The following is a 26,374-nucleotide window of genomic DNA, read 5'->3' on the forward strand; positions in this document are numbered from 1 at the left end:
CCAATTCATCTTCAAGTAAAGACATCACTCTCCTGATGTCATCGGTCCTCTTGGAGAACAAAGGACGGACAAACAACTACAACATTTCCCGGCGCCTACAAATCCTTTGCATCTCCCCATAGCCAGCTGGTTCTCCCTCTACAGTATCTTTTTTACCTGTCTCCTTGTCTCCACTCAAATGCTACCAATCTTAGTTAAAGTTCCAATTCTAATTTCCTCAGACAAATAATCTGGGCTTCAGTTTCCCTCTCTGTAAAATGAGGGGCTTTGGACCATATGATTTCTCAAGTCCTTTGCAACCCTAAGTCTATGATAAAGCCCTTTTTCTTTTTGCCTAGATTACTGAAACAACATCCTTCTTGCATCTCTTTCCAATCCATGCTTGCCAAAATACTCTTCCTACAGTACAGGTCTGACCTGACCGTGTCGCTTCCTGACTCAGTCCTACATCATCATTGCCTGCATGTGATCTTGGACATTAAATCAGCAAGTCTCCCTGTGGTCTCCATAATGTTAGAGTATCTACCAGCCCAGACTCTCCATTCTGCCCTCCTAAAAAGCCCTGCCCTGCCCCCGAGTTAGCATCACTCCAGAGATGAAAAGACCAAGATGCTTTGGAAAGTAGTTCATAAAACACAAAGCAGAGATACCTGTCCTATCTTGCAGGGGATGAGGGAAACTCACAAATAATCCAAGGAAGTTTCCCTTCTCCCGTTCCCTCCAATCCCAGGTAGAGCCTCTCGGAGGACACAACACCTACCTGATTCCCTTCACATCAACGAAGCAGTGGGCTGCAGAGACAAGCCAGGTGGAGGAGATTAGTGACGCCCCACAGAGGTGACCCTCACCCTCTGCATGGAGGCTCACCTGCCACGGCCACTCTCCTTCGTCTGAGTTCTGGCCTCCAACAATCCTCGCATGTTTACTGAAGGACCGAAGTCCACAATCTATTGAATGATGGGAGAGAACTCAGGTGGAGTGTGTGAGCTGGGAAAGGGAGGCTCCCCACTGCCCAGAATCCATTCTGCTGGCCCCAGAGAACTAAAATGGAGACTTTTCTTTATGACCATCTCTGATAAAGACTAAAGGTTACAATAAAGCTATATCCATCGGGTCCTTTGGAGCACATTCCCAACTGCCAGGTCAGCTTAACTTCTCCCAAGGAATTTTAACTCCCATCCCCATGTCTACCCAAGGAGACCCTTTTGAAGCTAAAGTTATCTCTTTTCGCCCTCTTTTCCTCTGACTCACATGAAGCTAGGAGGATTTCTGGTTTTTAATTGCTTTTTAGTTTCCTCCTTTGCATATATTTACATGTAGCATTTTAAGAAGCTCTAGAAAGAAAGATAAATTCATAAAATATCCAGGGCTGAAAAGCAGCCCAGATTCCCAACCACCGTGCTGATAGGAAGGAACAGGGAGAATGGGCCTCTAAGAGTTGTTTTTCTCCCTTCCTGATGGACAACACAGAGACTAATGTAGTAGGGGGACTTCCCTTAGCTGTTTCCTACAAGCCAGGGACAAAGAGAAATCCAAAATAAAGGGGCCACGCCTGGTCCTGCCCTTGATGTCCATACCACAGTTCTTCTCATCCGAGCCATCGCTGCAGTCTTTCTTCCCATCACACTCCGGGTTCCTTTTGCTCAGACACAATCCATTGAGGCACTTGTATGTGTATTTGGTGCAGGGGACGGTCCACACTGAAAGCAAAGGGGGAGAAAAGGTAAAGCTGGGGTTGGAGAATAACACTCAGTTTCCTCCTGGAGTACAGGTTGTCAGGGCTAGGAAGTCAGCACCACGCTGAAGCATCCTTGCCATACCCACACAAAAATTACTCCATCTTGTACTTTTTGTGCCTTTTTTATAAGACTGGATCCCCCTATCTCACTAAGGCCGGACATGCAGCAGCTCTTCACAGGCCCAATCGCACCATTAATCAGCATGGAAGTTTTAAGATGTTGCTTTTCTGACTTGGGCCTGGTCACCCTGGGCAGGCTGGTGGCCCCCTACCCCTAAGGTTTACCATATTATTGCATCACTCATTCGGCTTTGGTCCTTCTACAGTTGAGAACTCCTAAACTCAGGCTATCCATCAGATTCAGCTTTTCTGATAGCAGGGACTGTAGTATGAACCACCATGCCCAATCCATTAACTTCTAACACAGTTGCAGCCTGCCTAGGACCACCAACTCACATCTCTACCATGCTTCATTTTGAGAAGTCTTTCCTAACTTCCCATTCCTTCTACTGTGCTTTCACCAAATAGTATTTAGTGCTGTCTGCATTTATTAAAGAATATTTGTAGAAATATCGCTTTGTCTGTGTCTGAATGTCTTTGAATGGGTCCTAAATTCCATGTAAAATACACGTTTCCCTAAAGGCTGGAGCCACAGTTCCCTTTTTATTTCTCATTTGTACACAAAGTATGAGGTGTATACTCAGTTCAGAGTCTTCAATGACCGAGGGGGAAAAAATGGAGCGGATTATTCCTAGTGCTCAACCCCAGAGGAATTTTTGTCGGTTCTAGGGATAATCTCTGATATCTTGAACCCCAAAGTCCCACAAGAACTCCTCAATCTCTGCAATGAACCTAGAATCATGAGCAGTCTCAGGACACCTATTTCTTCAGCTCTTACCACTATCACACTCGGCTTCATCACTCCCATCTTCACAGTTATTTTGCTTATCACATTTCTGGCTCTCGGGGATGCATTTTCCATCGCCACACCTGAAGTTCCCATCTGGGCAACCTGAGAAAGCACACAGCCTCAACAAACAGTTAATTATTTCTCTCCATCCCATGACATCCCCCTATCTCAAGACAAGCCACCACTGTCCTAAGGGGACAAACTCAAACAGAAACAGATTGCAGTGGGTCACATATTGACTTGGAAAACCACAAATTAACATCATCTAATTTATTGCAATTTTACTGATCTAATTAAGCATTTCCCAGTTATTTTAATCTAGTTTGGGCTGTACAGAATTTGACAAGTCACTTGTGGTTCAAATGCAAGTTTGATACCTCTCCTCTAGGATGCTGAAAAGGGGTAAATGGAATAGGCAACAGCTTTGCGTCAGAGGAAAAAACCCCAGGGCCCTTTCCCAGGAACCCTAAATGTTGAGGAAATTACTCACTGCACTGAAGCTCATCACTGTTATCCCCACAGTCATTCAGGCCATCGCAGACCCAGAAGTTGGGCTTACAAAATTTGTTCTTGCAAGTGAACTGGAAGGTTGAGTTACACACTGTTGGAGGGATGAAATGAGAAGAGGTGTGAGCAGCAAAGTGATGGAGAAATGAGGGCACTTGCAAACAGAAGAGTCAGGGGGCCTGAATCTCAGATAACTCATCTGTCTTAGACAAAAACCATACTTAGAAGGAAAAAGGAATACCTAGAGTGTTCAGGGGCTACAAGGCAAATGCTACAGAAATACTTCATGTCCAATTCAGGCAAAAGATTAAAAAAGATTTAAAATTGGGCTTCAAGAGTGAGGAGACCCTGGACTAGGTCATCCCTTCCACATCATGCGGGTTAAGAACATAATGACCCTGTGACCTGGAAAATCTGTGTAAAACTTTTTAGTTCTCCCTTCATACCAGAGAAGAACTCTGAATGATCATGGTACATAAGTTGATCTTAGATCTTATGTGTCCTATATACCACATAAAATGCATATTTTCCCGAAGGCTGGAGCCACACAAAGTGTTCCCTTTTTATTTCTTACTTGCACACAAGGTATGAGGTATATACTGAATTCAGAGTCCTCAATGACTAAAGTCATCCGCTGGTCATCGGCAACTTCCACAAAGTTCCCTCAAAATACCATTTCATATCTTATGCCGACCCATGATATATTGGGACCACGGTGTGGAAGGGATAACAGTTTCAATATGAGGTTCCCAACCAGCTCTGGATTCATTGTATGAGAGACACAGGACAGCTGCTTGGGGGGGTAGGAAATGGGGAGGCCTCAGAAGTATCCGTGGGATAAAGGAGTCACAGGGGTACGTGTGCCCACACAGGCAGGGCAAAAGGCAGGGAATGGCAGCTGAGCAGGACTCACAGGGCCCAGGGCCACCATCTGGGAGACCAAGTCTATCCCACGGCAGACTCCTCGACTTACCACACTGAAGCTCATCACTGTAGTCTGTGCAGTCTGCCCAGCCATCACAGCGCAAAGTGTTATCGATGCAGCGTCCCGTTTTGCAGGTGAACATGCCAGGACAGGCTGTGGGGGAAAGGGTGGAGGGAGAAAAGTGGGGGGCCCTCTTAGGCTTGTAGTTCTCATTTATTAATTTAGTTAATCTGAAAACCTCCTACTCAATACCTAAGGGCAAGGACTGTAAGAAGCGAGAGCCCTAAACACCAGTGGATGTGGATCAGAAAACTCTAGTGAAATCTCTTTGGAAAGTTCAATGCTAAATTAGGAAGAGCCAAAGACTAAGCATGAGGAGATTCTAGTTTAATCCTAATTATGTCACTTGCTACATGTGCACACAACCTTTCTGGACTAGAGGTTTTCTCACCTGCAAAATGGGGGTTAATGTGCTTGCCTTACTATATTGTTGTAAGGATCAAATAAACTGATGGCTATATGCTTTATTAATATGAAAAAAGTCGAAGCTTATCTTGAACCAATTTGCTTTTTTTTTTTTTAATTGAAGCTTTTTATTTTCAAAATAAATGCAAGGATAAGTTTTCACCGCTGATCCTTGCAAAACCTTGTGTTTGGACCAATTTCCAAACAGGCTGACTTTCCAAAGCCACCCCCTCTTTACTCACGATCACTGGAGTCATAGGAGAGGTACTCGGCGAAGAAACCTGTGTCAGTATAGGACTCATCTGAGTGGAAATGGACAGTGATCTTGTTACTATTGCTGGACACAACAAACTGTTGCTTCTCTCCACAGAACCTGACAGGGATAGGAGAGGAAAGATGATGTGCATTCTAGTGACCGTTACTGAACACCAGCCAGAGGGAGGGAAGGGATTATGGGGTCAGGAAGTAGGGGGGATCAAGTCCATGAAACAGGCTGGGAAAATCCCCACTGGTCAGCCAGAGTGGATGGAGACCCCTATGGAGGGGACAAAGATGGGGATAAGAGGTTAGGAGCGAGCCACCCAGAGGAGGGCAAGGTCACCCCATCTCCTCCACCACAGGTGATTCTAGTAGAAAGCATCTTTGAGAATTCTCTCCATTTCTCCGAACACTTACTTTTCCCCATTGACTTCCACATAGTCCTTGGTGCAGGTCCCCAAGGTTTTGTGAGGCTCCATCAAATAGAAGATTTTGAAACGAATCTTGACATTTTGGTCAGCAGGGACCTGCAAAGGGAAGTGATACTCAGCCACTCTTTCCCCTAAGCCCTTATCCCAAGATCTTGGGAAGGAAAGTCCTTCTCTCACCATTCTTGTTCCTAAAAAAGAATTTAAATTGTTTTATTCCTTTCTTCAAATTCTTGGTTGTCTCTCATTTCCTTCCCCTGACATTTCACCCAATATTAGTGACACTAAAGACACTGAAAACACAGATAATTCAAATTTATAAGGATGGGCCAAAGATTTCAGAGCAATTTTGGCTATAATATCTTAAGCAGTTCAGAATTACACTAAGATTGAGGGTCATCCTGTCTAGTGCTTTCAAGTTCACAAAGTACTTTCTTCCCAATGACCCTGAGAGACAATGATTATTCCTGTTTTACATATGATGAACCCAAGGGTCAAAGAGATGCTGTGATTTTCCCATGGTCACAGATCAAGGCAGAGACTTGGAAGTCCAGGGCTTTTGATTGTGACCAAGTCTAACATCATTTGGTTTAAATTGCAGCAGAAAGGCCATAGGTTAGATAGTTAACAGGATTTTCTAATGTCAAAAGTGAGACACCAGAAACTGTTGCTAGGGAAGATTAGCATTTCCAACACTGGAGGGTCATTAGAGAAGAAAGAAACTAGAACGACAGGAGATCAGCCCTAGGAGCCTCTTAGCATCTCTTGAAGCCCTTTTTTAAAGGTCATGTTGTAACAACACATAGCCTTTTCCCATCCCTTCTTCCTTGTCTCCTACTTTACTGTACCAGGTACATAATTAGACACACCTAACTCCTACCTCAATATCCCACGTGCAGTCAATATTGGGGGGGTAGTGGCCTGGGTAGTAGGGAGTACTGAATGTCCCCTGCACTCCCGTTAGGTGACCTCCACATTCTGAAAATCAAAAAACATGAGAAGCAGTATGAGACATCCATAAACAGAGTTTGGATGAAAGACATAAGAAAAGACAGATCAGATGGATTCTTTTCAATGGGAGCTTCTAGGTGAGAAGCCAAAGATACTGCTGTACTTCTCCCTTATTTCTAGGGTGGGAGGAAGAGTAACGAGGATCTAAAAATTATGTGATGGTTGGATTCACCAAGGCCTTCACGGGTTTCCTTTAAGATAATCCTCAAAACCCAAGCTGCTGGTTCAACTTCACAGTCAGCAGATAAAGGCTGAAGTTGTTAACTTTTGTGTGCTATGGATCCCTCTGAGAGTCTGGTAAAGCCCATTTCAGAATAAAGTTCTTGAAATGCATAAAAGACATATGCTTACAAACACAATTATGTTAAAATGCAGTTTTCAAAATATTTTCTTAAAAAAAAAGTTCACAGACTCCAAATTAAGGATCCCTGCCATAGAGGCTCCAGTATTATATGTTTCAAATCATCCAACCTGTCCCTTAGCCGGCACACCAGCCTCCACTTTCCCAAGCATCCTTACTACTGAGGATTTCGATTGAATTCAGTAAGTATTTATTAAGATCTGGGCACTGTTGCGAGTCAAGTTATAAACACAAAAACATTCTCTTCCCTCTGAAGGGCTCACATTCTAATGGGGGAAGAGAAACGGGGAAGAGAAAGAAAGAGAATGTATACACATATATATGATCAAAAGAAAATCTACAAAGTAAAAAGTCATTTTGAGGAAGGGAAGTAAAAACAATTGGGAATATTAGGAAAGGCCTTATATAAAAGATGAAAACTGCCTTGAAAAAAGAGCTCAATATTCCAAAGGGCTGAAGTGAGGAGAAAGTAAATTAGTCATGGAAGACAACTCATGGAAAGTTATAGGGAAAAGCAACAAGAAATAATAAGGAGGCTCTTCTAAGCAGGACCAATGAGTGTATGAGAGGAAGTTATATGAAGTGAATCTGATGCCATAATCAGGGAAGATATATTTTGCATCTCTATCTGGGAAGCCAAAAGGCTTTAAGTGCTACACAAAGCAGTTTGTGCTTTATCCTAGCTACAATAGGAGTCACTGCAGCTTCTTGAGCAGGGGAGGGATGTGGGCAGGAATGATTTTTTAGAAATATCAAAGTTTGGTGGCCATGTGCAAAGTGGATTAGAGAGCAGAGAAGTTTGAACAAAATCATTTGTGTTCTGGCAAACAGGGTTAAGCGACTTGCTCAGTCACACGACTATTAAATGTCCGAGGCGGAATCAGAGCCAGTACTGTATCCACTGTACCACCCAGATGCCTGTCCCATTCCCCACCCCCACCTCGAACCCTTTCCTTACCCATCATCTTGGACAACTGGAAGAATGTGGCCTTAAAACCGGGATGACGCCGCACAGTGTTGGTGATGAGCGTGACGAGCATGACGTTCTGAGAGGAGAGGAAGGTCAGGTTGTAGGACGGAGGGTAAGTGCCGCACAGCCTGTGAGGGAAGGAGGGAGAGATTGAGGGAAGAAGGGGAGGCGAGCCCCCCGAGGCCTCCTCCCCACTTTAGACCCGGATCTTAACCCTGCTGCAACTGCCCATATTTCAGGAGTCAGATCTGAAAAGTGGCCACAAGCAAAGCCCCCTAAAGCACACTGGTCAGAGCAGCAGCTCTGCAGTCAGAAGGATCTGAGTTCATCAGCTTCAGCAGTAGCTATGTGACCCTGAGCAAGTCACCTAAACCTGACTGTTTAAAAAAAAAAGCCCCAATTTAGAAGTTATTACATGACTTTTCTTGTTTGTTTGTGTGTTTTGTTGCTGATGCAATTGGGGTTAAGTGACTTGCCCAGAGTCACACAGCTAGGAAGTGTTAAGTGTCTGAGACACTTTGAACTCAGGTCCTTCTGACCTCAGGGCTGGTGCTCTACCCACTGCACCACTTAACTGCCCCTATTGAGCGGCTTTTAACTAAAAGCAACACACAGCCTTCTGCACTATAAGATCAGTGCCTCAAGCTTAGCCGGCAGATATTATCTCACCACAGCAAATGAAAGGACCTGTGTAAAGTTCTTTGGAGCCCTTAAAATTCCACATAAATGCTCATTAATGTGATCATTACATCCCACCCTCTCCCTTCCAATTCTCCTTATGCTGCCCTGTTCTCCTCGCCTGTTTGTTACCTTTCCATCAAAGTGTAGCAAGGGGCTTGAGCCCCAGCATACTCACTGTACCACAGCACGAGGTTCCACAGGGCTCAGGGAGTCATACACCATGACCAAATCACTCCCAACATCATCACACGGTGCAACATCAAAAGTGTGGAAGGTAAGGCTCAGTACCCGGCCAACATCTCCACGCAGTACCCACTGACAGCGGGCACGTGCTGGGTAGGGGCTGTCTGGGAATCCTGGGGTGGTGAAACTGGTCACCTCATCAGCCCGGGCATGTAGGGAAAAGCTGCAGCTGTCTGCACAGAAGAGCATTTAAAACGAGAGAATTTGAGGGAGGGAACAACAAATAGAGAGACAGGCAGAACAAATACAAAGAAAATATATATAATATGTACAAAATAAGCACAGAATAATGAGGGGAAGATACTAGCAACTGGTAGGTAGGGCACAAATCAGGAAAAGTTTAATGGCAAAAGACTCTGAGCAGAGTTTTGAAAGAAACATGATTCTAAGAGGCAACAGTGAGGAGAAAGGGCATTGAGAGATGCTTGGGAGAGAGAGGGTCTCACATAAGGAATGGCAAGAAGGTAAGTCTGGTGGAAAAGCTGACTGTGGGAAAGGGAGTAATGAATGGATTGTTGGAAAGGTAGATTGGTACAATAATGATGGGAGGAAAAACAACTTTAAAAGACTTCAGTACTCTGATCAAAGGATCAACCAAATAATTGTACCTTCAAAAGATGAAATGCACCGCCCACCTCCTGGTCAAAAGCTCATAAATTAGTTACAGAAAGAGACTTGTAGTCTCAGACATGGACCATGTGCTCACTTTCTTGCTTGAATATGTAAATTTGTTATAGGGGAGGACTTCTATCTGAGGAAGAGGGTGAGTTAGTGGGTAGTGACATGCATGGGAAAAAAAAGAAAGAGCTTCAATTAAACATTTTTAAAAGCCTGAAGATAAAAAGTGCAAATGGGGACATAAACCAAACAATTTTATTAAATTTTATATATTTTACAAAAAAAGAAGTTTGATTTCCAAACACAATTCTCTTTCTTGTTCTTTGTACAGTGAAAGATCTGTGTTTATTTTGAAAGACATAAGAACTCTGATCGCTGCAATTTAATAACCAACCACAATTCCAAAAGACTGATGATGAGGCATCCTACCAACTCCTGACAGAGGGATGATAAGAGCTCCTGGTATGGAAAGAGACATGTTTTTAGACTTGGCCAATGAAGGAATTAGCTTTGCTTAATTCTCCATATCTGTTAAAGGGATATGGAAGAAAATGGAAGAGAAAGTAAATTTTTGTTTATTGAAAAAAAAATTTAGTTTTTTTTTTTTTTTTTTAAAAGAGCCCTAATCAGCGAAGTGACCAATCACAATTCCAGAGGACTAAGGATGAACCATGTCATTCTTCACTCCTGACAGAGAGGAGATGGATTCAAGATACAGATGAAAGATACATTTTTATACTGGGTCAATGTGGGAATCTGTTTTACTTGACTATGCATATTTGTTACAAAGTTTTTGTTTTAATTTACTTTTCTTGGGGTGGAAAGAGAAAGTAAATACTTGCTAATTGAATAAAAATTAAAGTTCAAAAAAAGAAATGTTTGAATTTTTTTTTTATTTTTGTAATAAAAAGTAATTTTTTAAAGTCATAAATTATATACAAAATTATTTGTAAAAGCTCTTTTTGTGGTGGCAAAGAATTGGAAACTGAGAAGATGCCCATAAATTGAGGAATGGCTGAACAAGTTATGATGTATGAATATGAAGGAATACTATTGTACTGTAAGAAATGATGAAGGGGATGGTTTCAAAAAAACCTGGGAAGATTTGTAGGAATTGTTGCAAAATGAAATTAGACCAACCAGGAGAACAAAGTACATAGTAACAGAAATATTGTAACAATAATCAACTGCGAAAGACTTAGTAACACTGACTAATATAATGATCCATGACAATTCCAAAGGTCACAAGAAACAAAATGCTATCTATCTCCAGATAGATGCAGACTGGAGCATATGTTTTTCTCTTTATTTTCTCGCTTCCCCCTTTCCTCTCCCTCTCCCCCCAGGCAACATGGCTAATGTGAAAATATGTTTTGTACAACTTCCTATAGATAGTATCACATCTCTTATCTCCCAAGCGGGGTGAGAGAAAATTTGGAATTGGAAATAAAATTTTAAGACAAAACAAGATATGAGGGAAGAGAATTAAAGTAAACTAGTGGCAGGTAAAGAAAGAATTTAAAAGCCAAAAAAAGTTCATCTTTGATCCTAAAAGTAGGATCAAACAGAAAGTCATTAGCATTTGCTGGGAAAGGGAGAGATATAATCAGACATGTAGTATGGGAAAATCACCTTTAATAACTTTGTGGAGAATGGATTAAAGTGTGGACAAACTTGAGCCAGGGAGAAAATTCAGCAGGTCATTGTACCAACTCAGGAGAAAACATATTAAGGATGAGGTAGAGTGTGTGGCTATATGAGTAGAGAAAAGAGAGCCGTAAAAAGTGTTTGTAGAAAGGACAAAATTTGGCAACTCTATTGAGAAACAGAAAGTGTATCAGTCTTTAAAGAAATCAATGTGGATTTGCAGGGAACTCAGTGAGCAATTTAATTTAAAAACAAACAATCAAGTATACAAAGGAGAACAACATTCCAAATACATCAAAATATGCAAAGCAGTACTTTGAATACCATAGAAACAAAGAACTAAATACAAAGTAGTTGCACATTGACTGGGAAATGGCTGAACAAACTGTGGCACATGAATGTGAAGGAACATTACCTCTCTAACAAATAATGAATGTGAAAAATTCAGAAGCATAGAAAGATATATACACTGATACAGAATGTAATAAGCAGAACCAGAAAAACAACACACACAATGAACACAACAATATATAGGGAAAAAACAAAAAACACACTGGTTTCTATATAAATTATAATAAAGAAGTCTGATCCTATTGGAAAAATGCTCTCCTTTACAGGGATGGGATATAATGGGTATAGAATACATAGTATAAACTGTGGAGCACAAACGATATGTTGACTGGTTTTGCTAAACTGTTTTCTTTCCTTTTTCTCTTTTATTATAAGAGATGACCCTGGGTAGGGGAAGGGATATATTCATAAAAGAAAATAATTAAAATAAACACTTAAACATTAAATATGAGAGAGAGAGAGAGCATAAGAAAAATCAAAAACAAGTGAGCAAGAGCACTGTGAGACAGTGAAAAGAATACTGGATTTGAACTCAGGCTCCCTGTGCTCAAAGTGATTAATTTCGTTGGCTCCCAAGTGCTCATCGGTAAAATGAAGCAGTTAGTGTAGTTGACTTGGAAGGTCCCTTCCACTTCCAAGGATGTAATCCTATGATGCAATCATAAATAGCCATGGATGAATACATAAGAAGAACATGTGCTCTAAGAATAGAATAAGGAGTGTTAATATGAAGAATGAGTTGAAGTTGTCAATAAATAAATATTAAGAACAGTAAAGAAGGGTTGCTTTTTAAAAAAGCTAAACAGAGGATGAGAGAAAAATCACAAACAAGTAACTAAGACTGGTAGATAGATTAATGATTATGGGCAAATAAACAGAATTATTTGTTGCTTACTTACTTCTAGTTTTTTTTTTCTCCCTACCAAGAAATAGGATTAGGAAGGATAGAGTGGAAAACAAACAAAGGGTTGAAATCAAAGATGAGTGAGGAGATTCTAAAAGAGCAACTAAATGATGAGCTCATTAAAGCTCATCACCAGATGAGCCACATCTGAGAGAACTGAGAGAACCAGGAAATACAAATGCTGAGTCTCTATTAATAACAAAATTTTAAAAGCTGAAAAGAAAAGAAGTATTGCAGTTCTGGAGACAGAAAATTTCCCTCAACATCCCCACCCAAATTTCAAAACAAAAACACAATAAAGTCGTTTTTAAACTAAAGGCTAATGACCTTGAGTGCAATTACTTTTACAATTCTAAAATATTATAAAAGAGATGGGGTATGGTTAAATATGAACAGAAATTTTCAGATGAAGACACTAAAGCATAGTTCTAGTCATATTAAAAAAAAAAAATGCTCCAAATCACTATTAGTTAAAGAAATGCAAATTAAGACAACTCTGAGATGACACTTCACATTTATCAGATTGGCTAAGGTAACAGAAAAAGATAATGATAAATATTGGAGGGAACATGGGGAAAACTGGGACACTAATGCATTATTGGTAGAATTGTGAATTGATCCAACCATGCAGGAGAACAATTTGGAACTATGCACAAAGGGCTATCAAACTGTGCAGACCGTTTGATTCACAGGCATCTTTACTAGATCACTATCCCAAAAAGATCATAAAAAAGGGGAAAGGACCTACATGTATAAAAATGTTTGTAGCAGCTCTTTTTGTAGTGACAAGGAACTGGAAATTGAGCCCATCAGCTGGGGAATGCTTGAATAAGTTATGTTACATGAATGTTATGGAATATTATTGTTCTATAAGAAATGATGAGCGGGCTGATTTCAGAAAAGCTTGGAAAGACATATGAACTGATGCTGAGCAGAAACAAGAGAACAATTTACAGTAACAAGAAGATTGTGATGATCAACTGTGATGGCTTTGGCTCTTCTGATTCAAGACAATCTCAGTAGATTTGTGATGGAGAGTGCCACCCGCATTCAGAGAGAGAACTGTGAAGACTGTATCAGGTGGATGAAAGCATAGCATTTTCTCCCCTCTTTTTTTGCTTTCTTGTAGTTTTTTTCCCTTTTGGTTTGATTTTTTTTAAACACATAACAAATATGGAAATGTACTTAAAAGGATTGCACATCTTAAACCTATATCAGATAGCTTACTGTCTTGGAGAGAAAGGAGATGAGGGGAAAAATTTGGAACACAAATTCTTACAAAAATGAATGTTGGATAGAGTGGATAGAGCACCAGTCCTAAAGTCAGGAGAACCTGAGTTCAAATCAGACCTCAAATACTTAATACTTCCTAGTATGTGACCCTGAAGAACTTAACCTCAACTTCTCAGAAAAAAAAAAATTGAAAACTATCTTTACATGGATTTGGAAAAATAAAATAGTATAATTTAAAAAAGAGAGAGAGATGGAATATGAGTACTGAAAAATGGAAGCAATGATCACAAAGTACCAATATAACTGCATCAAGAACAGATTGTGCCAAACTAATTTTCTTTTTTGATGGCGTTTGTAGACTAGTAGGTCAGTGGGAAGTCCTAAATATAACTCACTGGTGTTTTAGAAAATAATTTAAGAAAATCTCTCTTGTTGATTTTGCGGACAAGATGGAAAGATGTGTGCTAGATGTTGGTATAAGTTACATAAATTCAGAACTGGTTAAATGAATATGCCTATAGATTAGTTATTAATGAATCTATATTACTTAGGAGTGAGGAGGGAAGTAAAGATGTCCCACAAAATCCTACAAGGATCTCTCTTAGATGCTGTCTTTCTTAAGATTTTTATCAGAGCCTTGTATAAAAACAGAGAATTATCAAATTGATAGATGACACAAAGGTAGAAAGGACCATTACATGATGAATAAAAGAACTGAAATCCAAAATGATAGGCTAGAATAGCCAAATAAAATATGATGAAATTTAATAATCACCAAGACCTACACTTGAGTTCAATCAACTGTACAAGATGAGGAAATATGACTGGAAAAGTTTTATGAAGTTTCTGAATTGCAAGCTCACTATGAATCACAAAGTAACCCAAATAAAACTGACGCAATCTTAGGTTGCAAACATCAAAATATACCATCTAGAAATAAATGATCCTCATAGCTATTCTGTGCACCTTGGCCAGACCACATCTGAAGTTGTGGGTCTGCTTCTTGGCACCACATTTTAGGAAGTATATGGACACAACAAGAGCAAGTCTAGACAAGTGTGACTAGGGTGGAGTGAGAACTAAAGACCATGCCACAGAAGAATAACTAGTTGTTTGATTGTGTGTTTTTTTCTCTCATCCCCCTTTTGATCTGATTTTTCTCACACAGCATAATGAATATGGAAATATGTTTAGAAGAAGTGCACATATTTAACCTGTAGTGGACTGTTTGCTATCTAGGGGAGTGTGGGAGAAAAAAAATGGAACACAAGGTTTTGTGAAAGTGAATGTTAAAAACTATCTTTACATGTTTTTAGAAAAATAAAAAGCTATTATTTTTTTTTAAAGGAAGAATAACTAGAAGTTAGAAATGTTCAGTCTGAAAGAGAAGTGAGATATATATGGTAGCTATCATGAAGTATGTGAATGGGTATTGCATGAAAGAAAAATTTAACAAAAACAACAGGTATAATATGCAGAGGTAGATTTTAATAAAATTGATAGAAGGAATGGATGGGGGGTTTCCTGTCTGCCCTCAGAGGGGAGGCTGATTGTATTTGAATGCAAATTAAAGCAGCCTCTCTCCCTTCTCTTTTCTCTCTCTCTCTCTCTCCCCCCTCTTTTTTTTTTTTTTTTTTGGATAGTTTTTTTTTTTATTTAAATTAAGATGAGAGCTCTCTGCTTTCTTTTGCAGCATGGCTTTAGTGAAAATGTTTTGCATTTTAAAAAAAACTGATAGAAGCAAAGATTTCCAAATAGTAAATACAATCCAGAAGTGAAAAACATTTATTCAGCATCTACTCTGTGCTATCTGGAGATACAAAAATAGACAAAAAGGATGTCTGCTCTCAAGGAGCTCACACTATCTAATAGGGGACAACAGGGAAACAACTATGTACAAATAAGCTAAATACAGGATAAGATGAAAATAATCAACAGAGGGAAGGCACTAGCATTAAGGAGGATTGAGGAAAGACTTCTTGTAGAAGGGGAGATTTTAGTTGAGACCTGAAGGCATCTGGGAAATAAGGAGGTGGGGAAGAAGACGGAAAGCATTCCAGGAAATATTACTTACTGTCTCGTGTTGTTTGTAGTGTTCTGGCATCAGTGGCTAAAAAAGGAAGAGAAAGTACAGACTATTTATGAGGTTTGTGTATTTCCTTCTCTCCTGCTTCCTTATTACCCCAAAGGGAGGAGCTCTATCAATAAGCCAAGAACTCTGATCCCCAATGCAAGACTGATGGATCTGTCTATTCTATTTTTTAAAAAAGAAAAAGATCCTACTGAGGGATCCTTGAAGGACAGCTCCAAGCCTGCCAGACTGTGACTCAGCCCTCATTTTCCCCCATCCCTCCTCCTAGCTCTTCTTTCCCTCTTCTTGGCTCCAACTCATTCCGGCTCATCCCTTCACCTCTAAGCCCAGAACTTACGGAAAGCCACAATGGAAGCCATATTGAAGGACTGCAGAGATCGGGACCTGGGAGGCAGGGACACGACATATTCTTCTGATATGGCTCGCTCAACCTCCTCTGCCTTATACTGGGGGACACTGAATTCTGACCAGTAGTAGGCAATGACACTGCCCTCACTGAAAAGAAAGAAGGATATGGAATCAGGTTTGTCAATCAATCGATTAAACACCTACTCTCTGCCAGGCACTGGGCTAAGCACTGAGGACACAAAGAAAAGCAAGGACGGTCTTTGTTCTCAAGGAACTCACTGTCTGGTGGGGGAGATGGCATGTGAACCACTATGTACCAGCAAGATGTATACAGGACAAATTGGAGGTAATTAACAGAGGGAAGTCACTAGAATTTAGGTCTGTATCTGCAGGGAGGGGAGGTAAGGTCCTTCCTTACAAACATGAGCTCTGGACCCACACAAACTAGAGATTCATGGCCCGAGTTAGAACTTCCTATTTTTTCTTCCCAACTCTCTAGATGGGAAAAGTGTTTATGCCCCCAAGAAAGAGTAGCAGTAGATAGAACTTCAGACATAGACCCGTACCTGAGTTTGAATTGTGCCTCAAACACTGACTAGGTAAGAGACCATGGACATTTTACTTAATTTCTCTCAGCCTCAGTTTTCTTACCAGTAAAATGGGGGTAACAGGAGTACCCACCTCATAGGATTGTTGTGAAGATCAAATGAGATAACATTTGTATAGCACTTTGCAAATCTTATAGGGTAGGGGCAGCTAGGTAGTGCAGTGGATAGAGCACCAGCCCTGAAGTCAGGAGGACCTGAGTTCAAATGTGGCCTCAGACACTTAACACTTCCTGGCTGTGTGACCCTGGGGAAGTCACTTAACCCGAGTTGCTTCAGCAAAAAAAAAAAAAAAAAATTTATGGTGCTAAGTAAATGTCAGCTATTATTATTATTACTATTAATATTCTAGGTTCTTGTTAGTCTTTATTAAATAATAACAGCCACTTGCATTCACGTAGAGTTTTTAAGCTTACTAAGTATTTTCTTTAATGAGCAAGGCTTTCAGAAAAGCCTGGAAAAACCTGCATGAACTGATACTAATTGAAGTGAGCAGAACCACTTCTTTTTTGTGACAAGATTATGTGAAGATCAACTGAGATGGATGTGGCTTTTTTCAATAATGAGGGGATTTGAGGCAATTCTAATAGACTTGTGACAGAGTCATCGCATCCAGAGAGAGAACTATGGGGACTGAATGTGGATCACAACATAGTATTTTCACTTTTGTTGTTGTTTGTTTATTTGCTTGCTTGTTTTTTCTTTCTCATGTTTTTTTTTTTTTCTTTTGATTTGATTTTTTTTTTGCATAGCACAACAAATATGGAAATATGTTTAGAAGAATTACACATGTTTAACTTATATCAGCTTGCCCGCTATCTTGAGGGTTGGGGTGGGGAGAGGAAGGGAGAAAAATTTAGAACAAAAGCTTTTACAAAGGTGAATGTTAAAAACTATCTTTGCATATATTTAGAAAAATAAAATACTACTAAATTTTTTAAAAGTGTTTGCATTTCAATAATCTTCATAAAACACTCTCTAAGAGAGTCACGATGACTCTCATAATGACATGACTGAAAAAGGTCAGAGATCAAAACTGAACTCTGGTCTTCTAAATCCAAATCTGGAACTCTTTCCACTATACCTTTTGTTTCCATGTGGAAGATTACTTCCCTGTTCCTCAATGTCTAGCCATCTGATACTGGCTCATACCAGAGCCCAGCCTAGGGCTAATTCAGGTTCACAATGACCCATAGTGTCTCCCATAAAACCTATACTGCTGATATTCCTCAGGTCACCTAAACTGGAATTCCAGATAACTCCCAATATCCCAATCCATTTCCAAAAGGCGCTAGGTCACGCCCAAGTAAAAAAGTTCTTTGCTTTTTTCCATTTAATCCTCTTGCCCCATATCTTATCTAGCCTCTAATCCCACTACCTTACCTGAAGGCCGTTACTCCAGATTCCTTGTAGAAGGGTCCAAGGGCTGAGATTCCATTGTATAAAACCTTTAGCTGCCAAGGAGCACAAGATGGGCATAGAAAATTGAAGAAGAGAAGATCACAATATATCCTATCAACTGGCTTGCACTTGTCCTGCATTTCATACCCACCAAACCCAAGAACCTTTCTAGTCTGAGAAACCTTCCCACTCAAGTGTTCTTTGACAGACCAATCCTCAACCCCAGTGTTATTAATTGAAGTGGAAATAGAGCAGAAAGCAGCTATGCTTTCTTGCTTGGAGAACTTTATTACAAGAAAGCTTACCGCTTCCTTAACCTTGCTAGCCAGCTGTGCAAATTCTGTGGAGTTGGAATTCTCATAGGCATCTATAAAGTTCTCATTTGTAATCCTCAGGTAGCCATTGAAGATCTTCTGCACTCGTACATTCTGATCTATAAGAAACCAAAAAGTAAAACAAATGAGAAGATGAGGGCTGTGCCCACTTTCCACCAGACACTGTCATAGACTGTCTCTCTGTCAATATCCCAACATCATTATAAAATAAAGATGGATTCTAAAGTCCTTTCCAGTTTTAGCTCTAAAACCTAGGCCATCTGCCTCCACTGAAGCAATGCCAGAAGATGCAGCAAAATAATACACCTATTTCTCTGCCCACATCCTGTATCCTATTACAAAACAGCTCTCTGGGGTCTCTCAACTTAAGACTACAGAGTCCAGAAAAATCCATGAAGAAGGGCAGAGTCCTCAACCAGGGGTGTCAAACATGATTCCCAAATGAAGCTCAAACCAAATTAAAATGTATTTGGGAAATTTTGAATAAAATAAATGGAAATACAATTAAACATAGATAATTTTAATGTGTGGTTTTCTAAGTCAACATACAACCCACAAGGATCCTTTTAAATTAGTTGCGTCTCCTTTATTTGAGTTTGAGATTGCTGTTTTAGAATGCAAATAATTGTAATCCATTCAATCTCAATCATTATCCTTCCTTCAGATCACCATTCAGGCTTTCAATTCACCCCACCCAGAGACCTCTCCTACCTATTAGTATATAAATGGCACTTTTTCTCATACTCACAGTTAAAATGCCACACCAGAATTCCAATCATAAGGGAAAGAAGGATTAAGAAGATCAACAATGCAAGCAGCACGATCCAGCGCTTTGGTCCTCTTTTTTCCACCTTCCTTGAATTGTTAGCTGGCAAGAATTCCACCCCTTCTTCAAAGCCATTTATATTCTAGGAGACAGGAAGAAAACTTTAGAATCAACTGTTTAAATCTGAAAGATTTAAGATCTTTTAAATCAAGGCCATCAAATTAACAAATAACAAAACTGGGACCCAGAAGGGTAAAGGGAGTTTATCCAAGAAATAAGTGGCAGCATCAAAATTTGAATCCAGCTCCTCTGACTCTAGCCAGTTAGATGGCACAGTGGATAGAGTGTATATCCTGAAGTTAGGAGGACCCATCTTCCTGAGTTCAAATCCAGTCTCAAGCACTTACTAGCTATGTGACCAGGCAAGTCACTTAACCCTGTATGCCTCAGTTTCCCCATCATACAATGAGCTGGAGAAGGAAATTACAAACCATTTTTGTCAAGAAAGCCCCAAATGGGGTCATGAAGAATTAAGTGTGACTGAAAGGACACAATGTGCCAGATAAGAGTCCTTGCTTTCAAGGACTTTACAATGAGGTCAAGGACAGAGCCTCAGATTACATCCATAATTAGTGGGTGGGACTGGATCTAGCAATAGAACTAAAGCCCAATTCAGACAGGTAAGAAAAGAAGCAGGAGAGATAATCTTACAAAAACCTAAACAGAAAGCTTCAAGGAGAAGAGGATGATCAGAAGTGTACAAAGCTGAAGAGATCAAGAAGGATGAAGGCTGAGAAAAGGCCACAAGTCATGGTCAGCACTAAATGAAAACTGCTCTCTTAACCTCTTAACTGCTAAATCAAAAATTTTTCCCCTCAGTCTTTATCAGTCATGACCCTTCTGATCCCTGTGACATAGCTGACCAATCCCCTGGTTTGACCTCCACTGGTCTTGGGACATTAGTCTGTTGGTTCTCCCCCTGCCCAACCATTCCTTCTGATTTGTGTCCCATCCCCTGAGCATCTCCTGGACTCTGCTCTGAATCCCTATTTTCTATATAGCTCTCCTCTTTCAGGGATCTCCTCAATTCCCGTGGGTACAGCTGCCATCTTTAAACAGATGATTCTCAAACTGCTATAACTAATGCTGATCTCTCTTCTGAATTCTCACCCCTACTTTCAATCAACAAATATTTATTTAGTGCCTCTGTGCCAGACACAGTGCTAGTTATTGGGGAGTAATAAGTACAAAGACTGAAACAATTCCTACTCAGAAGGAGCTTTTGTTCTAATAGAAAAGACAAGTGAATAGAAAAATACTTATAGTAAAAATATAAAGCTAAAAAATGTATACAAAGTTGTTAAGGAGGAGACAGAGAGAAGATATTAAAGGCTGTTAGGCATGGAAGGGTGAGAATATGGTGTTTCACTACCTTCTTAAAAGAAGAGAAGTACTCTGAAAAGAATAGAGTAAGAATGAAATTTCAGTCATAGGGAACAGTTCTTGCAAAGGCATAGAAAGAGAATATTATATGAGAAAATCATAGTTTGCCTTGTTTACAATGAGGCATGTTTACCCAATGAGGATGGAGAGATAGTTTGGGACCAGGTTATTAGAAACTTAGAAACTAAATAGGGGAGTTTATTTTTTCTTCTATAGACAACAAAAAACCATTAGAGTTGAATAAGTAAAGAGGGCAGACAATCAGCTCGCACTTAAAGAAAATTACTTTGGCAGCAGCATATGGAATGGACTTGAGTGGTGCAAGATTTGAAATAGGAAAACCAATTAGGAGGCTGTTGCAATCAATATTCTGGGCTAGAGGTTCAATGAGCTCCTGAACAAAGGTGGAACTTGTTTGAATAGAAAGGAGTCATATTTGAGATATGTGAAGGTCAAAACAATCAAAATTTGGTAATTGATCGCAGATGCAGGATGAGGGAAAACAAGGAATCTAGGATAATGCCAAAATTATGAAAACCTGAAAGAATGAAAAATTATAGTGTCTTAGAAAGAAATTATAATAATATTGTTTAGTTATTTTTCAGCCACGTCTCTTTGTGACCTCTTTGGGGTTTTTCTTGGCAAAGATATTGGTGAGATTTGCTATTTACTTCTCCAAGCTCATTGCACAGATGAGGAAACCGAGACAGAGTTAAGTAATCTGCTCAGTTAATAAGCATCAAAAAGACAGATTTGAACTTAGATTTTTCTGAGTCCAGGCCCAGTCCTTTAGCCATTGCACACCTACCCATCAGTAGGATGTTTTGGTAGACAGAAGGGTTTAGGGAGAAAACTCCATTGTAAACATATTGATTTAAAATGTCTTTGGGACATTCAGTTTGAAATGTACAAACATTAGTGATGTCTTACTGAAACTCAAAGGAAAGAATGGGGAAATAAATACAGACCTGGGAGTCATTCACAGAGAGATGATATGCAAATGACTGGATGGCAGCAGCTCCACGAGAAGCAGAAAGTTTTCCAAGAAAGAAAATGTAAAGGAAAAATAGGGCCTAAGTCAGAACTTTGGAGAATACCCACAGTTAAAGAAGGGTGTGATGAGGATAAAGAAAAGAGACTGAGTAGGTGCAATACAACTGGTGAGAGAATAAGAAAAGTTAACAGAGAGAGGAAGGATACCAGAGGAAGGTGATTAATACTCTGAAATGCAACTAATTAATGGGTTAAGAAGGATTAGGTCTGAGAAAACATATGTAGCAATTAAGAAATCACTGGTAACTTTGGAGAGGGCAATTTCAGCAGGAAGCCAGAATGCAAAAATGTTCAGCAACAAGAGAAGTAGATGTTAGACATCTCCACTTGCATGTACTGTAATCAAAATCAGCATGTCCAAAGTAGAACTCATTATATTTTCCTCCAAACTCTCTCTAAACTTCCCAATTTCTGCTCAGGATACCTCTATCCTTCCAGTCCTCCAGGTTTCCACTTGACTTTTCCTTCTTCCCAACTATCCCATCAGTCGCTATTGATTCTAGTTCTACCCCATCTCTGACATCTATCAGCTTCTCTGTATTCTCTACTTTATTTGAGATTCTCTCCTGAACTCTCACATCACCACCTGCCTTTTGGACTTATAGAATTCAATGTCTGGTAGATATCTCAAACTCAAAATGTCCAAAACAGAACTCATTTTTCCTTTCAAATCCTTACTTACATAAACTGATGCTAAGTGAAATGAGCAGAACCAGGAGATCATTATACACGGCAACAACGATACTGTGTGAGGATGTATTCTGATGGAAGTGGATTTTTTCGACCAAGAGAAGATCTAACTAAGTTTCAATTGATCAATGATGGACAGAAGCAGCTACACCCAAAGAAAGAACACTGGAACATGTATATAAACTGCTTGCATTTTTATTTTTCTTCCTGGGTTATTTATACCTTCTGAATCCAATTTTCCTTGTGCAACTGGGAACTGTTCGGTTCTGCACACATATATTGTATCTAGGATATACTGTAACCTATTTAACATGTATAGGACTGCTTGCCATCTAGGGGAAGGGATGGAGGGAGGGAGGGGAAAAATCGTAACAGAAGTGAATGCAAGGGATAATGTTATAAAAAATTACCCAGGCATGGGTTCTATCAATAAAAAGTTATAATTTTTTTTTAAATCCTTACTCTCCAAATTTCCCTATTAGTGTCAAAGGTATCATCATCTTCCTAATCACCTAAGCTCACAACCTTGATGTCATCCTCAACTTCTCACTCAGACTCATCTCACAAATCCCATCTGTTGACAAGTTCTGTTATTTCTACCTGCACATTATCTCTAGTTCATACTCCCTTCTCTCCACTTACACATCCCTCATCCTTACCTAGACTATTGGAATAGTCACCTGATTGACTTCCCTATCTCAAATCTCTTCTCCATTCTACTCAATTGCCAAAGCAATTTCCTATTCTGACCATGTCACTCGTCTCTATTCAATAAATTTAACTGGTTGTCCTCCATGCCTACAGATATTTTCCCTCCCACTTCTACCTCCTGACTTCTTTTAAGAATGAACTCAAATTCCATTTTCTGAAAGATTCCTTTCTCATTCTCTACAACCTGCTCTAGTGTCACCATCTGAAATTATCTTCTTTTATTTATTATATGTTACATATTACCAAATCAATTATACTGTACAAATTTTATATATACATAATTACTTGTATCATGCCTTCCCCATTAGAAATTCCTTGAAGTCATCATCCATGTTTTTTGACCCTTTTTTTGTATTCATGAATTTAGTTCAGTGTTATGGCCACATAGTAAGTGCTTAATAAGTGATTGTTGGCTTTCTGATAGACTACAACAGCTTCCTGATTCATCTTCTTGCTACCAGTCTCTACCCTCTCCAATCCATCCTCCATACAGGTTCAAAATTGTTGTTCTCTCAGGAAAACACAATACACAATATCAGCAACATTGTGCAATGATCAACTGTGATAGACTTAGTTCTCAGCAGTAAAGTTTTCTAAGACAAGTTCAAAAGACTCATGATGGAAAATGCATGCATGGACAGAAGCAGCTACACCCAAAGAAAGAACAGTGGGAAATGAATATAAACTGCCTGCATTTTTGTTTTTCTTCCCGGGTTATTTATACCTTCTGAATCCAATTCTCCCTGTGCAACAAGAGAACTGTTCGGTTCTGCACACATATATTGTATCTAGGATATACTGTAACCTATTCAACATGTAAACAACTGCTTGCCATCTGGGACGGGGGTGGAGGAAGGGAGGGGAAAAATCGGAACAGAAGAGAGTGCAAGGGATAATGCTGTAAAAAATTACCCTGGCATGGGTTCTGTCAATAAAAAGTTATTAAAAAAAAAAAAAGGAAAATGCTATCCACATCTAGAGAAAAAACTGATAGAGTCTGAATACAGATCAAAACATATTATTTTCACTTCATTTTTTGTATTTTTTCCTTTTGTTCTGTTTCTTTTTTCATAAAATGATTAATATGAATATATATTTTGCACTATTACACAAATATAACCTATATAAAATTGCTTATCATCTTAAGGAAAGGGGAAAGAAAAAGGGAGAAAATTTGGAACTCAAAATTTTATATAAAAAGTTTTAAAATTGTTTTAACATGCAAAAAATAACATATTCTCTATGAGGGGAAGGGGAGAAGAAAACAAAGGGTATTTTCTAAACATGTTTAAACCATGTCAGTCCCTAACTCAAAAATTTCCAATGCATTCCTATTCATATAGGATAGAATGCAAAATACAAAACCTTCACAATCTAGTTCCCACTTACCTCTGCAATTTAATTTCATATTACTTCCATTTACACATCCTCCTTTACAGCCAAAATAGTCTATTTGCTAAGTTCCACACATGAAATTTCATATCCTAACTGCAGATTCCCAATGTCTGGAACACAATTAACACCTTTTCTTGAGCTCAGAATCTGTAACTTCATCAAAGCACAGCTTGGGTGATGCACCCACTCAGGACTTTTGCTGATTGCTCTATGCATTAAGATTTTCTCCCTTTTGAAATTACTTAAAATTATATTGTACTTATCTATATATCTATCTGCATATACATATGTGTGTATATTATATATATATATTCTTTATCAGATCCTTATAGGGATTGTCCTATGTCTCCTGTCATGCACCAGAAAAAAATGTAATTCTTTGATATTAGAGGTGATTTATTTTTGTCTTTGTGGTCCCCTGCACCTTAGCACAATGCCTGATGCATAAATATTTGTTAAAATGAATCTGAATACTCATTTAGACAAAGAGAAGTAAGAAAGAGATTTGTCCCTGAAGTTGACAATTTTCTCTCATCTTTGTCCCCATCTGCTGAGAAGAAAAAGAACAAAATGTATCATCCTCAGAAACAAATTTTCTCACCCTCAGAAATTCAAGTTCTCAGCTCCTATTTACACTGTAGGTGAACCATGTAGGGAGAAGTGAATCCCAGCCAACATTTAACAAGCCAAGAGAAAAAAGGTTTTATGGCAACAGATTGGCTGTTCTGATTATTCCCTTTAGGAACAACCTCCGTTGATTTTAACCCCCACTGTCCCAATAAAATTTAGCTTGGGACGTAGTACAGAGCTCTTTGCAAGCCATCCATAACCACAGGCTCCCATCTGAAAGAATGCTAAGAAGTAGTAAAATATAAAAATGTAAAAAACATTGACTGTGGGCATCTACTCCAGACCCTTGCAAAGGCATAATCAAACAGAACTGGAATGCAAGAACAAATGCAGACAAAAGCCAAGGTCAGGAAGCCTGAAAAATGTTCAAATTGTCACATGTGTTACAAGGAAAATCAATGGAAAGAATTTTGTATTGGAGAGGAGAAAAGGGAGCATTTAATAAGTGCCTTTATGTGGCCAGGCACTGTTAGGCACATTACAATATTATCTCATTTGATGCCCACAACAACCCTGTGAGGTGGACAGACTTGCCAGAATCAGAAGAAATCAGAGACTTAGGTTTTGTGTCCTGGTTCTGTCACTTACTATCATGAGCAGTCACTTTCCTTAGGGACTCATTTTTGACTCTATCAGAGAGGATTTAATAAGCTTGATTCCTTCTAGTCTCCAGTTCCTAAATCCATGTTCCTCTACCTTATACCAGGCTCTTCCCTGCCTCCCGTGCCCTAAGAAGACTCTGAAGACTTTACATGTCTTAGGCACAACCAGGGCTAGGTACCTTGTGGCCAGACTTGGCACGTCTCGCCAGGTAGTCTAGACAAAGCAGTCTGGGCAAATCCCCCAGACAGGAGTACCAGATACTGGATCAAATTCTAGTGGTCCTGGATATTGCACACCCTCAAATCCATGGGAAAATGCAAAAATAATGTCTTATCTCACTGAATATTAGATAAATATTCAGCTTCTCACTAGGGCAGTATGACCTAGATGGGGTGATGGTGTATCAGAAATTATACTGCTACCACAACAATAATTACTACTACTATTACTACTTCTACCACTGCTACTATTTACTACTTCTAATACTTCTATTACTACTACTACTACTATTACTACATGACAATGATTACTATAGCTACTACTACTACTATTACTACTATTACTACTTCTACTACTGCTATTATTCCTACTACTACTACATGACAATGATTACTATAACTACTACTATTATTACTACTTCTACTACTGCTATTATTACTACTACTATTACTACTACCATTACTACTACTACATGACAATGATTACTGTAACTACTGCTACTATTACTACTGCTACTACTACTACTACTGCTATTACTACTTCTATTGCTACTACTACTACTTCTGCTACCATTATGATTACTATTACTACTACTACTACTACTACATAACAATGACTACTATAACTACTACTACCAAAAAGACCTAATATGTATAGAGCATTTTTCCATCTATTCCATCTCATTTGATATCCTATGTGTTTGGCAGCACATCTAAGCTTCTCAAAGGTTAACTGGATTTTTGTGGTCCCCCAGCATCAAGTGCCATCAGTATCTTACACAGGCAAGCCCTTAACAAATGCTTCTCAATTTGAAGATCATTATCATCATTTTT

The 26,374-nt window shown here is 39.3% G+C and overlaps 1 protein-coding gene across 1 annotated transcript in view; it reads right to left on the reverse strand.

Annotated features, from left to right (window-relative positions):
• ST14 (ST14 transmembrane serine protease matriptase) overlaps nucleotides 1-26,374 on the reverse strand; it is a 72,437-nt gene that overhangs the window by 4,174 nt on the left and 41,889 nt on the right. Inside the window, exons 2-16 of the mRNA XM_051986671.1 lie at nucleotides 18,780-18,939; nucleotides 18,002-18,129; nucleotides 17,679-17,749; nucleotides 15,680-15,837; nucleotides 15,325-15,360; nucleotides 8,430-8,670; nucleotides 7,562-7,701; nucleotides 6,112-6,209; nucleotides 5,221-5,330; nucleotides 4,788-4,918; nucleotides 4,129-4,233; nucleotides 3,139-3,249; nucleotides 2,637-2,750; nucleotides 1,578-1,700; nucleotides 761-947 (exon numbers count right to left, since the gene is read on the reverse strand). Of these exons, the coding sequence (XP_051842631.1) occupies nucleotides 761-947; nucleotides 1,578-1,700; nucleotides 2,637-2,750; nucleotides 3,139-3,249; nucleotides 4,129-4,233; nucleotides 4,788-4,918; nucleotides 5,221-5,330; nucleotides 6,112-6,209; nucleotides 7,562-7,701; nucleotides 8,430-8,670; nucleotides 15,325-15,360; nucleotides 15,680-15,837; nucleotides 17,679-17,749; nucleotides 18,002-18,129; nucleotides 18,780-18,939 (1,913 nt within the window). The remainder of the gene's footprint in view (nucleotides 1-760; nucleotides 948-1,577; nucleotides 1,701-2,636; nucleotides 2,751-3,138; nucleotides 3,250-4,128; nucleotides 4,234-4,787; nucleotides 4,919-5,220; nucleotides 5,331-6,111; nucleotides 6,210-7,561; nucleotides 7,702-8,429; nucleotides 8,671-15,324; nucleotides 15,361-15,679; nucleotides 15,838-17,678; nucleotides 17,750-18,001; nucleotides 18,130-18,779; nucleotides 18,940-26,374) is intronic.

Source organism: Antechinus flavipes, chromosome 3, assembly GCF_016432865.1.
Source record: "Antechinus flavipes isolate AdamAnt ecotype Samford, QLD, Australia chromosome 3, AdamAnt_v2, whole genome shotgun sequence".
Classification (NCBI taxonomy): Eukaryota; Metazoa; Chordata; class Mammalia; order Dasyuromorphia; family Dasyuridae; genus Antechinus; species Antechinus flavipes.